Source organism: Heliconius melpomene, chromosome 13, assembly GCF_056956725.1.
Source record: "Heliconius melpomene rosina isolate 202511_hmr_F chromosome 13, ASM5695672v1, whole genome shotgun sequence".
NCBI classification, from domain to species: Eukaryota; Metazoa; Arthropoda; class Insecta; order Lepidoptera; family Nymphalidae; genus Heliconius; species Heliconius melpomene.
The window spans coordinates 9,302,603-9,317,867 of NC_140401.1; the positions used below are offsets into that span (position 1 = coordinate 9,302,603).

The 15,265-nt window shown below is 29.9% G+C and overlaps 2 protein-coding genes across 6 annotated transcripts in view; both read right to left on the bottom strand.

Annotated features, from left to right (window-relative positions):
* LOC146532875 (uncharacterized) overlaps nt 1–4,898 on the bottom strand; it is a 92,529-nt gene extending 87,631 nt beyond the window's left edge. The window contains exon 1 of one of the 2 annotated variants that reach the window (XM_085196279.1): nt 4,665–4,898. The gene's annotated coding sequence lies outside the window, so the exon portion shown is untranslated. The remainder of the gene's footprint in view (nt 1–4,664) is intronic. The other variant, XM_085196278.1, reaches the window with a different exon arrangement.
* A 2,501-nt stretch (nt 4,899–7,399) lies between these two features.
* LOC146532876 (very long chain fatty acid elongase 7-like) overlaps nt 7,400–15,265 on the bottom strand; it is a 54,576-nt gene continuing 46,710 nt past the window's right edge. For all 4 annotated transcript variants that reach the window (XM_085196509.1, XM_085196507.1, XM_085196510.1 and 1 more), the window contains 2 exons: nt 10,418–10,482; nt 7,400–9,736 (listed from right to left, as the gene is read on the bottom strand). In XM_085196509.1, the coding sequence (XP_085052635.1) occupies nt 9,382–9,736; nt 10,418–10,482 (420 nt within the window). In that variant the 3' untranslated portion in view covers nt 7,400–9,381. The remainder of the gene's footprint in view (nt 9,737–10,417; nt 10,483–15,265) is intronic.

The window sequence follows — 15,265 nt, forward strand, 5'->3', positions numbered from 1 at the left end:
ATAAGTAGACTTGATTTCTGTTTCCAAGTAATTCGTAGATACTAAAGTATGCCACGCTATCACTTTCTAACTAAACAGAATAATATTCTGTTGAACTTAGTACAAAGATATCAACTTTGATTGAAATTAGATATAGTAGTTTATTACGACACAAGCACAGTCGGTTCTGAGATAAAATTTGAAAGCTATAAATTTTGTAATCTAATAATTGTATTAAATTATACTATTGTTTAAGCTATTATAGTACAGTAGGATGTGTCTGATAATAAATGGTGGTATCAGGTTCAAATTTGCCTTGGGCAGTACTTATTTTACGAAGATTTTTGTTAAACTAGATAAAGAGCATCCAAAGGTAATAGAAAATTAAAACAAAACAGCATACCAATTGCAGAGAAAGGATTTATCTACAAATAGCATAAAGGTTCCCCCAAAATGAGACTCCTGGACATCGAATCCACAACCATCGCTTGTACAGTCACACGAGCTACAGTGCCACGATAGCCATAATAATAACTGTACGGCCAATAAATAACACTGGATGCTGGAGAACCAATTTTCTGATATCTGATGATTTATGCTCCTCATTTGAAAGTACACTCTGTCTAACGTTACACAGTGTAGGAAATAGGTAGATATTATGTAGAGCAAATTGTTAACATGATAAATAATTGACTACTGGATGGCCTAGGGTACATACATTTTTTTTATTAGCTTCACCATGAACCTGGCACATAATAGGGTAGGCAGAGGGAACCTGGAAACATGTGTTCCACACATTCTACCGAATTTTGGTGGCATTGGGTGTCGAGTGGCGAATTCATTGTAATTAGCATTAGCCCACCGCCTTACAAGAGAGAGGTAGAGAAAATTTTAAATTTTAAAATTTCATTTTCTTTAAGAGCGAATCGTATCTACAACCTGTTGTGTTTACAGACGCACGCTTGAGCCCCTGCGCCACGACTGGCCTCACAATTTTGTCCTAAATGGTTTGAAATTTAACATTTTAATAATATTAACTTATTTTCATTTACTTAAAGTTAGTTAAGTTTAAGTCAAACACTTATTTTGAAATTAAAATTTCAATTGAACGAACGAATTAACAATATTATTTAAATTTTCTCACTACGGTAACAAGATAATGAGAGATTTTGAGTGCCCCACTCAACATCAACAACATCGTGTGTGTTTCGAATATTGAGAAACGTAGTGTCTTAACACAATCTTCTCTCTGACTACCCTGCTATATTCGGGATAACATGAAGCTGACAAAGAACCAAAATGCCAATTGGGCAGTCACTATGTAATTGTACGTATCAATCATAGTTTTATTTTTTATTATAGTTTGATTGTTATACGACTACGTTTCATTCGTTACACTATAGCAAGTTACTTTTTTTTCAAAACGACCTCTTCCATAGCAATTATCTCGAGTGCTCTACACATAAATAATATAACTGTGAGATGAATCGACATTTTTATGTGTTTCATTATGAAATATTATACTTGAGATGAATTGAGATGGATTTTTTTATCTTCTGAACACATACATGCAACGTGGTAAGTATTATATTTTTAAATAAATATATAAGAAAAAGGTTGTTGTGATGCAGGTTAGATTCCTACTCGGGAGGAGGAAATATTTAATATTTTGTTGGTTGAACGAGCTAATCTCAGAAACTACTGGTTGAAATTGAAACAAAAACTTGTGTTGGATTGTCCATACGAGAGTCCATCGAGAGAATCTAATATGTTATATTGCTGAGTTGTTTTCATGTGACCACGGGAGCGAAGCCGCAGCTAAAAGCTAGTTTATGATAAAGGTGTTCTTAATGTACGCGGAAGCAGTTTCGATTAGATAAAGTCGTTCGGTCTCAACCCTCAGGAATCAATAAGCAATATTTTTGCTTAGGTGGCACAGAAAATTATTGAATTTTATCTACTTTATACTGTATGCTAAAATATGTATATGTACATTTTTAATGTCGATAAATATGATACAGTCGTCTAACTGTAAACACATTTATTCCTCGCTGAGGTAAGACAATGCAGCGTTAAGTTCCGCCATCAAATTTGCAATATGATATATTGCAGCTTATCTGGAAAGTTTAGAACGGATCTGCCACTAATTTCTCTCCGTCTATCCACAGAAAAATAAATAAAAACATAATAAAAGCCTACGGCAAAAGTCCTTACATGATATCATATCATAGTCTACAACAATAAACAATAGAAATACGCATAACTTTTAATATTTATTAATAATAAAATACAAATTTACATTTCGAGGATACACCCATTGTTTTGTCCTGCATTGAGAATAAACAGAGCGTTCATAAATATCACCCCACACTCGCAAATCTGTACTTTCTTAGCTGTGATTATGGAATATATGAAATTACTTATCGGGTTTAATAAAAAGGAATGTGATAATAAATACTATATTTCAAATATTATATTAAATTTTGAAGGAAATTAAATATTTGTTATTTTAATTTCTTCGTTCTGGTGTCCAGGCAATGAGTTCTATCTAATTAGAATCAAAAATATTTCAAAAATAAATAGTATGTCGTTGCATACATAATGTCTATTAAATTAGCATAAAGAAGAAATGTATGACTAGCAGTACAGAAATAATATATCACCAGCTTCTTTCTGTCTCTAAGAAGTGTTTAATGGTCCCATTCGAGAGAATGTGTTGTCTTCATTTCCTCGATCTGGTAACAAGACAAAAAGCGGCGTTAAGTTCGTCCACTCAACACGTAATGTTTCAAATAATTGAGCGAACAATTAGTAATGCTCTACCTTCCCTACTATGTGCAGGATTCAGGGTGAAAATTATAAAATTAATTTTTATCTCTGGAATCGAATCGAACCCATAACTCTCACGTTATTCAAAAAATGTTCTTACCGCGCGGGAACGGTGTCAAATATTAGGAACACTGTGACCAACGGTATAGCACACCGCACAGTCTATTATAAAAGTTTGTAAAGCCCCTACTTTCAGAGGCTATTTGACCGAATTCAAAGCATGAGATGAAGTTTTAGTTTCGTTCCCAAGATAGAGCCAGTGAAAGAAGTAGAAATTTGAGATTAGGTAAAGCTGAGTTATTAAATATAGACATATCTAGGCCATCGTAGCGCAGCGAGTGTAGACACTATGGTTGTGGATTCAATCCCTACTCGGAGGAATTATTTATTTTTATTTTTTTTCTCTGGTAATAAGACAAAGAGCAGCGTTGAACTCCGCCACTCGACATGCAATATCGAAAATTTTGAAAAGGGTGATTTTGTCGCTAGTTACTAGTATACAGCATGCGATGTTGTTTCGAAATGCAGTGGCAAGCGGAGAGAGAGATCTAAACACTGAGTTCTCTTTGCCAGCCCTGCTATATTTGGGATAGAGCTTAAAAAATAATAATTTAGAGATGTATACATTTTTACAAAGTTGGATTTGAATTTAACCACTGAATCACTGGTGGAAGTCTCTAGTTAAGTAGATTCCTCATATATAAGAGCTGTTCACAATTTCTATAGCTTCGTATTATAGTGCCTTTTGTTGTTAGCATTATTATAGGAGAGCTTAATTAGAAAGATTACAAATAATATTTAATTAGGTAGAGACGCTATATATTTCATTATTTTACAATATTATATTGTTTTTTTACTTCACGCTGAATCCCGTATATTGCAGGGTAGAAATATCGTTCTATCGAATCTATTGTTATGAAACCCTATATTCGAGATATTGTCTGTTTGTGGAACTCGACGCCGCGGCCTGCCTAATAAGATAATGATAATAACCAAAATGAGGAAATAAAAATAAGCAATTGCCCCGAGTAGGAAACGAATTTAAAACCGTCGGCCGTGTTTACGATATTATATTGTTATTCGCACATTTAAGATTGTATAAATATAAAAAAATCATATAAACCTAAAAAAAATCAACGAACCTGCAATATCAAATTTAAATTAATTTGTAATTGTATAGCTTCACATCCACATATTAAAGAAATATAGTGTCAATACACTCCTTTCTCTACTCTCCGCGTATTTTAAAAGTCACTGAGTGCTTAATTTAGTTAGTAAATAAAATAATAATAATAATTTCAGTTATACGTATTAAATACATTCCTTTCTTTATTGCTAATCGAGGAGAGACTATAAAGGATCATATGACTTTTGTTTCAACAAACAAAAAGCACAGTAACGACCAGACAGTGTAGCTAGTCTGGTACAATGCAAACACTATTCACTGTTTCTTTAAGTATTTTATATATTTTATATGAAATATATATAAAATATCAAATTTTAATATAAAATAACTAAATTAAATGAGTTATTTAGTTAAAATTATGCATCTGCTACAAAAACGTTATAAAAATTGGATTTTATGACTTAAAATTTATTTAAAAATCTTTCAATTATATACTAAAGTAAATAAAAAATCAATTTTCATATTAAATACGTAATAGTATAGCAAAAAAATTAAAACATATGAAAAAAAAAATTAGCAACACAAATTGCACTGCAGTATCAGTCTAGTGCAGTGCAGTTTTTGTTTGCACGTCTAAAGATAACTTATTAACATAATAATATACACCCACTTCTTTTACTTTTATACTTCTCTAAACGTAAATTATAGATATCTATTGAAATACACAAACGATTTATATTGTCACAATGTTTTATAATATTAGACGACGCGTCAAGCTTTGAAAGCTCAAGCCATGTAATCACTTCTATTCTATACTAGAACACTGACCACGTTCACACTTTTATATATTTAGTTATTATAATTGTTATTTTTTTGGTTATTTTGTTTTATTTTGCATTGTGTTAATGGTATTCGGTCGCGATACGTGTGTCTATAACGCGCGCTCATATAAGACTGATTGTGTAGCCCCGGCCGAAGGTTGAAGCCCGGCCGCAAGAATACTTCAATTACGTTCCGTTTTACGGAGGTAATATTGATTTGTATTCATTTTGTTTATATTTTTTAATTGTAAACTATTAATGATTATTATTGTAAAAATATTTATAGCTTTCATTTGTAAGTTAAAACGATTTCATACATTGATATGTTACATATAGTTATTTTATCGTATTAAGTTCTGCATTTTCCGAAAATAACTCTATGTATAATCTATTTCTTTTAGAATAAAACAATAAACACAAAAAATATATAAGTAATATCAAAAAAATAATAACAATCTATGCTGAAATAGAAACTCACTCACTCTTTGAATTTGCAATACTAACGCCATCTAACTCCCTTCTTGTCAAACTAAAATACCGTGTTACATCGTGTACCCTTCTAACTACCGACCATTATATCTAGATCCTTACTTTTGTTCCCGATATCAATTTTCGTCAACATAATTGCAAGTACTGTACTAGGAACCGCGTTTCTTTTCAATTGGTTGTCATTGTTACAATTTTAGGGCCAACAAATTAGGGAGGGGAAAAAATAAATGTCACATTTATTGACATTACGTCGTGGCGATAATTAAGGTAACAGTTGAGTTTTGGCACCCCGTTAAGTTTTAAAACATGGATTTTTATTATTATTATTTGCAAATAGTATGAGTTTATTATATATCTAAAATGTCTGTTGGTAGTGATCTCACTAATGTATTTTAAATTTCGTGTAATAAATATTCAATATATTTCTTTGATTCATATAATAAAATCACATCATAAGTTTTTATATTTTTTTACAACTTTGTGAAATGGGAATCGAACCCACAGCCTAAATGCGATGGCTTACAGATTCACATTGTGCGAACAACTACTTTCTTTCATTGTTTATTAATATTTGGGAGTCATATCGGTCTTCAATATACGAATTATATATAACTCTACAAATAGCTTCTATTAAGCTGAGCTTAGGAACAAAAGTAAACATTAAATTCTCTGTTTGAATGTTTGAGTGTATTGTTATCGGACCCTTTGGATTACGTCGGTTAGGGTCAATAAATATGCAATTATTATTATTACTGGAATTCAAAACATAATCAATAAGGAATGTCGATCTTTGTTCGAAAGCTCGTGCTAATTTGAAGCTTTTGCATAATATAACCGATATTGTGTAAATAAATTTAATTTAATGTATAAATTAAATAGAGAAAAGAGGAGAATGCCTAGAGGCCATCGGCATGACTGTTAACTCGATGTTTGTATGGTTGCGGTTGTTGTTGTCACTTGGGGAATGGATTCCTTTTATTTTCCTGGTCAGGCAAGATAAAAGTGAAGTGTTGCGTTCCTCCACTCAACACGGTAGTTGTTAGTTTTAGTATAAATATATTTAACTTATATAGACATCTAGCGGAGCTTTTTGTTACTACGTGTACTTTGTAGATATGAGCTTTCTAACAGATAGGATTTTAGTACACAAATCTATATGTAGATGTCACTGTCCTTTAGGTAACATTTTTTAAAAGTTTCTTGTTTGTTACTCGTTTAACTGCATATGATGAATGTGGGTTCGAATCGAATTAATTAATAAATTGATTATAAAAGAAATAAGGAAAAATATATATTATATAGAATAGATACATACGTATTATACGCGAGACCCGAACTTTTCACATCGTTTTCACCAATTCATTGCTTACGGGTGCTATTTTCTTAATCGCTGCTAATTGTATTTCGCTTTTACGCCTTCTTTTTTCATTTCTTCCGTATGCTGCACAACATAATTTAATATAGCTAGAAACACTGACGTAGTAGGTAGATTAACTTCCATAACAAACTTCCAACTTAAAACACTTTATATATTTACTTTACTTAATACATTCTAGCGCAACTTTACGTCTGGATTACGACAGCACGTACCATATATCATTATTAATGTATGGGTTGTTAATTTTTTTTTATCTTTATACTGTATATCGCTCATAGCAGAGCGAATCTGGGAACTTAATGTTAAGACACTGCGTTCCCATGTAGACATTTCCGTATCCCATTACAGCATAATTCTTAAGGCATTGTGTGTTGAGTGGCGGGACTCAACGACTATTCTGCTATTGCGGGATACAACATGGAGCTAAAAAAAGGAATAAAAATATAAATAAATTCCAATTAACTTATACTCACGTCACTTTTGTGGCGTAATTTTTATTCAGGTATTTACTTGAATTAATTATTGATTGGAATTTACGATGTAATTTTAATCAATCAGCTTTCTCTGTACTTCTTAATATATTTTTTTATCTTAATAAAATGTTTAAAAAATACATCGTTACTGAATAAATTTCAAGTAAAATAACCTATATTTATGTTTTCTCTAAATATTTTGTGATTGTAATTATTTATTTTGTATATATTTTATTAGTCAGACTGTTTTAAATAGACCAAACGTATTAAAAAGTGTTTAGGAAAATAAAAAAAATCACAGAAATTTATTTGGATACATTTTTTATTTATACAAAAAATTTTTACAATACCATAGGTATAAAGTCTTATGCTTATTTCTATACATTAAAATATTATATTTCATACACAATAAATGACTGGTACATTGGCCTTCACTTATTAAAATGGTCACATCCACCAGAGGCTATATAATATGTAAAATACAATTGTTCTACAAAAATTTATTTGAAAACTCATATTTATAACAAATGTTAATACTGTTTCATAAATTCATAGAATAACAATTTTTTTATAGGTAACATAATTCATCACATTATAATATGTATTTAAAAAAAGAGCCTAACGAAAAAAAACAAAAGAATCTATTAAAGTTTGTAATATCATCTCCTTAGCGATTATTTATTTATATGTTAGAAGACATTTTGACTTACATTACCTTACATTAACCTACTATTAAATAAAGCTTTATTGGACGAATAAGTAAGGAAGGAAGAACATGAGGTAGCTTTTTAATTTTCCACTGTAAAAGTTTTATGTCAGTTATATTTACAATCGAGTTATAAAAAGTTATGAAATATAGCACCAAAATATACGTATTTATATAAAAACATAAGTATTTTATATTATGTCAGTAAAACTAATGTAGATTTTAACTTACAAAAATATTTGTATCGCACGTTTAATAATAAAAGGGTCTCCTAAAAATAAACACAAAAAGAGTTTCTGTTACAATAAATATGTTTTACAACTTTAATACATTTTCAAATTCGTTAATTTAAATTTTAAAGATTTTTTCCTATTTTAAAGTATATGATCAAATAAGTATGTAGTTAAGTTAACTTTTAGTTAATTTTTCGTTTTTAATAATAGTACTTTTGGCAAGCAGTGTATGTCATATGAAATATTGTTATACAGGATGGAAGAGGCAGCGCTCCTTTTACTGAAACTGCATATAGGATAAAATATTTCAAACCAAGAACTAAAGAAATAAATCAAGGTACCTCAACAGTTTGGACGTAGGATTTTTTTTCATTTCACGATTTTTATCCATACCTGTATTTCGTGTTACATACGTATGCGACGTTGCCGCTTTGATAGGTAAGTGTTGCGTGTTTATGTTATACTTTACTAATGGTGTTTTATTTTAAAACGATAATTTTATTATTTATTTTGTTTGAAAAAATAACTTTTTCATTTTTGGAATTAATTTTTTTTTAATAATATAAGGCTTTTATAGAGTAGTTAAAACTGTGGTTTCATTTAACGTGGTGCTGACAATTCCAACCTGTACATACACAAGTCCCAACACTATTTTATCTCACAACAAAATACTTTTTTTTAGTATTATTAAACGTGCAAATCAACTTAAAGCGGTAAATATTAGCTTTTATTGATTCAATAAAAGCCAAAGATTTTATTTAATTACATTTGTAATATTTATATGTTATATACATATTATGTTTTAAATTGATAAAAAATTAGAATTTATTTAAAATCCTTTTTTTTCGAACTATAAAATTTACATATGAAAATCCAATGAAATTTTAGAAGATAGTAAAATTTAAAAATTTTATAGTTTTATGTTTTTAAAATTTATTATTACTGACCCAAATTCAGTTACGCACATATAAATTGGTAGTGTTGATTTCATTACAAATAAAGTTTTAACATCTCGGTACATAAATATAAGTGTACTTTATTTTTACATTATACAAATTTCTAAAGGTTTTAAGTTCGATTTCCTTTTCGTGTGTTTAATAATTGTTGTAAAATCAACCGGATGTTTGTAATTTTATAAGATAATTTGTATAATACATACAACCAAGGTTGCTTAAATAACAATATTTGTAAACAAAATAAGATTTTAGTATGTTTAGTTTACATTTTATAACAAAACTAGAAATTTACAAAGAAAAAAAACTAAACTACACCAATATTTAATAGAAAAATTGAGCAATTTACGTAAACTTTGTACCGTATTCTAACATTACTATACATTTTAATAGACTATTGCACTTTAAGATGACCATTTGCATATCCATTTAAATCGTTTGTTTCACTATCACTATTTAGTTCATTTGGTCCATTTAATTCACAAATATTTGAAGCTGTTACCTCCTTCATACGTACGATACCATTTTCAGGGCATACAGTACTTAATTCGTTTGTAAACATACTGACATTACTTACATTTATACGACCGTTAGTTTTCACGTGCCCGTTGGCAATGTAACCGTTCGTGTTGTTGTTACACGCGTCCACAGTTACTTTTGGTTTTTCTTTTTTATACGCTTGTATATAGAAATTGGTGAAGAGGACAATGAATATCGTTGAGTGTAGGATGAGGCCTGATGCGATGATTCTGGAATACAGAACATTATTTATGTATTAATTAAATCAATAATATTAAAGAAAATGGCGTCGTCGTATTATATAGAGATCATCGTAGCGTAGCGGCATAGCTGTACTGTTCCTACTCGTGGGAATTAATTATTTTCATTTCCTCGCTCAAGTTGCAATTTCTCGATAAATTGGGTGGAAAATGGGAAATGAAGTGTTTTCTTTATCTATCTTGATTTGCGGGGAAAAGCGTAAAGCAATCTTACTTTTGTGTATTTAACAATTTCCATTTTACATACAAAATGTTAGTTAATGATAAGATCAAACAAAGTTTCTTTTAGTGAAATTTTAGAAATTCCACATTAACATCAAACATGAAGACAAAAGTAACAAGCGGTAACCTTAATTGTACACTAAAATAATAATATTACGAGATATTTATGACCGTGACTGATTTGAGAAAATTATTAAAAAAGTTTATATAGTTTTTATGCTGAGATAGAATTATATTTAATAGTAGTAATGAATTTAAGTTTCATGCTTTATCCTGCAGAGCAGGGTAGCAGAGGGAACCTAAGAATGTGTGTGGGTTCGATTTTCACATCAAAAAATGAGTTATTATCAATTCCTTCTTCTTGTAAAATTATTTATGTTTTGTATATATATTATATTTTACTATAAACAACGTGAAAGCAAGACTCACTTTGGATAACCACAGTCGTATACAAGCGCGCTAATTGAATGGAACAGCACCATGAAGAATTGTATCTGAAAAAAGAATATTGATAATTATAAAAGTATTTAAATAGTTATATTACGTTAGATATACAGATAAAGCAGTCTGAAAAACTATTTTTTTTTATTCTATCAATTAAAAAATATTTATATCAGTAAAATTGTACAGAATAGAATAGAAGTTTTAATAAAGATACGCAATTATGATAGACATATTTACTCCGATGTTTTTTTATGGAACGATATAAAACCAATAAGCCTCCAATAAAATGTATATAAAAAAATAAATATAAAAGAATAATAAAATGATAAAAAATAAAAACAACTACAGTTTAGATATACATACATGGGTAACTAATATATGTTATTTTCCTAAATATTATCGAGGCTGAGAGAACTTAGTGCTAAGAACTTCGTTCTCTACTTGCCGAATTCTGGAGAAAGCGAAGCGAGCGGAGCGCTCTACTGGAGACTTTACACACTTTGTCACCAATAAGCTCCCAAACGGTTTTACCGATTGAGATGAAAATTTGCAAACATATGGATATGACTACGTAGATGGTTTTAGGCGAAAAAAAATCAAAAAATTCAAAAATACATTTCTCGGTCAACATGTGAACACTACCGAGATTTTGCGACCGCAGCGAGTCAAACTTGAGGTCCGGTTCGCGCCGCTAGTATAATTATTACCGCTTTTGATTTGTCGGCAATAAAATCCTTAATCATCAAATATTAGTCTCGTTACGCATTTGAATATGCCTGCTATTTCCATAGGATAAATCATATCAAATTACCCCTTAGTTCAATTTAAAGGTTAACTAAATCAGTTAGAATGTCAGTCGAGACTTGCGAAACATAGAAGTCAATGGCCTGGCTGTACTTATATGGGTACTTAATAACTTTACTATCGCGCAGAACACTTCCACCGGACGCCCGTTCACATTTATATATAATATAATTATAATAACTTTTAAATCGACATTGCATATAGGTTTCATTTTATTTCGAATTTAGTAGTTCGCATTAAATAATACGTTTTTAAAATAATTTAAATATAACTATTTCCGTAAGTGAGATTGAACCTACAAACATCGCGCTTAGAGTCGGACCTTGTCACACTACAGCATATTAGTATTGCCATATAATTGAGGCTAAACCAGAACAACTATAAATAAACGATAAATTACTTCCAAAAACCTTGTTACATGTTCGTGTTCTTGACATAACATATGATTTAATTGAATATGGCGTGAATAATGCAATTAATTTAGTATTAAATTGATTATTTTATAAAGAAACTACGGGACCTTGATCGTTAGCAAAATTGAGAACGACGACGCCATTGTATAGATACAAATACAAATTATAGAAAAATTAAATATTTATATAATAGAAAATAAAGAAAGAGAGTAATTAAGTATTTATAAAATAAGTATTAAAGAAAAGAACGTGCAACGTGGAGTAGGTTGAGTAGGAAGGCAGACCCTGGCCTAGCCGGGATTAATGCCAGGAGGAAGGAGACTAAAGAAAGAGAGTCACTGGACTTAAATTTTAATAAATATTATCTGTTTGTTCGAATAAATTTAATTTTAATCTGTCTCTAATCTAATTTCTATCATATTATTATAATATTATCAACACGTTTTTCTAAACCTGTGTAATACTCGTATAAACAGTGCTTTAATGAAATTGCATCAAACTCACTTAGTCGGTTTTTATACGAGCCCTTACTAACCTAAATTTCCGAGTGAAAATTCCTAACATGTCACCTTGGTTTTACGAAATAAATTTATGTTAATAAATTAAAGCCGGTACCAGCAGTCTGTCAAAAGTTATTTTATTAAATTTTGTATGAAAATAATTTAAATATTAAGGTATTGTAAACTATTGTTACAGTTACAGTATGGCTAATGAGTTGTGGCCTCCTTGAATTTAGGCATTATGAACTATTGCAAAATGTGTACATTTCACAATCATTTCATTTCAGGAAGAAAATAAGAAAAGAAAGAAATAGCAAAAGAAAAACAGAAAATAAGAACGGAGTATCATAATACTATCGAGAAACAAAAAAAGGTAAAGTACATTACAAAGATGGCAGCAAAGTTATAAAATTCTATTATTTTTTATTACATTTATATTATCGTTTGTTGTTTGATAGCGTGCAATGAAATAACACCTTTGTCCTTCTTTTTAACGATTTCTAAGACGCCATTTTAAAATTTCTATATTATCTTACGGTAATTAACTTAAAATTTATTGTAAATATTTTTTTAATTAGATTCTACTAACAAAAATTTCTCGCGGGATTCGAACCTGCGTCTCTTTATCTAAACCAAACGATGCAGGATATCCCTGTATAAAATTTTTTTTTTTTTTATACAGGGATATCCGGTATTTTCATAGCGCTGGTTAACTCTCCTAATAACTGACCTAAGACAATAACATTTTAAATGTGTAAAAACAACTAGTATAAACAACAATATTAAAACACCGTTAATATTAGCAACACTTAACGGTTAAAGTAACTGTTCAGTTAAATATATTGCAAAACTAACTTCAAGGCTGCAGTTACTCAGATTCGAATTTAACTAATATAAAGTATAACTGTAATGCACAGTGCAGTTGCACAACCCTCATTATTCCTCTATATAGATATTTATGTGATATATTTAGTTTTTTTTAGGTTTAGCCCATATAGCAGGGTACGCAGAGGGGCCCTGGAAGAAACATAGTGTTAAGAGACACTGTGTTCTAATAAGACACTTTAAGATGTCATTACGTGATGAGTGCCGGAACACAACGCCGCGTTTTGTTTCGTTACCAGAAAGAGGAAATGAAAATATTAAATGTTAATTTCCTCTAGTGGCAGTTGAACCCACAACTTGAGTGTAATGTACATACATAAATATATGCTAATTTTTAAAAAGACGATTAATAATTACAGAAACTTTATAAATAACTAGTGGACCCGGACGCGGCTACGCCTGCTTCAACTATAAGAATATTTATTAAATATATTCATGAAATTATTTTCAATTCTCAATAGAATTAGTAAGAAAATATAAGCTCAAATAATCAAAAAGTATAATAAGTAGATACACATTATTAGAAAAAATTATCTGAGTTATTGAAATGAACTAACAAAAGGGTTAAAAGTAACTAAAGGATAGGTATTCTTAATATTAGAAAAAGTACCTAAAGTTTTCCGTACGTGCGTTCATAGATATCGACTCTACGAAATAAACATTTCTCTCTATTAAGTAGGATAATTTTAGCGGGCAATATCAAATAAAATAAGAAGAGAATCAAAGTGTATTTTAAATTAATTATAAACAACAAATAAAGTTCGAAAATGTATGAAAATTTATAAAACCGTCAACGTCATCTGCCCGTTCGCGTCGGTCATACTGTGCCGCCCGCTAGGTGGCTAGGTCATTTGGAATCAGTGACATCTCCTTAATTATTTATTAGTATGTTATACAGTAAACTATAATTTCAATCTAGATGAAATGCTAAAAGTGACTATTATATTTATTTTCATAAGGATGAATATCAAAACGTCGCGGTAGCGGTCGCGTAGCAACGACGGTTGTTATTAACATGGCAGAATAAATTGCATGTCAAATTAGAATGTACTTTAAAATATATTAGTATATATGTGTAATGTAATGTTATATAGCCTATAGCACTTCTGAAGAATGCAGCTTTCATACAAAACAAAAACAATGAAAATCGGACCAGTAGATCCAGAGATCTTAGCGTTCAAACAAACAAACAAACAAACAAACTCTTCCGCTTTATTATATTAGTATAGATTTAGAAATTCAAACATAATTATGTAAACATAATAAAATATAACTTAGTTTGTTAGTTTAGTTTCGTTTTTTCAAGATAATTAGATCTGCTTTTTTATTAATTATATAATTGATAATAAGTGGTTAAAAAGTAAATAGATGAAAATATTTCTTATTTTAAAAGTATAATTTTAAGTGGGCTCATTAAATTTAACTCTGATTTTAAATCATAAATGCCATAGGAGGTCCTCAAATGCTCATAGAACAGAGCTTTCGAACTTTCACTTCATGTACTTTCAATTAAAGACACCTTTTATTCGATATTTTTATCGCTATTCGTACGTGGTTGTGCATTTATATTATTTTATATTATATTATATTTATATTATATTATATTTACTGTTATTTGAATAACCAGCCACGGAATGAAGATTTGCTACCTACCTACATCAATATGATAAGTGTTGCACAAAATATTTTAGATAATGTTAATATAACTTAGCTTTAAACATAGAAATTAAATATAAAGTGTGCAACTTTAAAGTGGACGACGGAGTATCTACCCTGGCATACATATATTTATTAGTAGATACTCCGTTGTCTATTGCTATATACGAGTATAGCAAAATATCCACGAAACTAAATAAAAAATATACACAAGTTAAACAGTCGAGGTCATCGTGGTGCACCGATAAAACACCTGACTCTGAAACACGACGAGTTGCGGTTTTATTTCCCATTTGGACTAATTTTCATTTTCTCATACTGATAACAAGACAAGAAACGGAATCGAGGTGACAGTCAATACGCAATGTCTCGAAAATTAAGGAGACACTTGCGGAGTGTCTTAACTCTAGGTTCCATCTGTAACGAATACCTTAGCATAAACGGTAGATCTGATAAAAAAATACAACAAATAGGTACTCTTCAGAACACTTATGAAATATCCAATTTAATTATAGGAACTCGAAGAATCATGCGTAATAAATAATGCAATTACAATTTTTCCTACATCCGAAGGT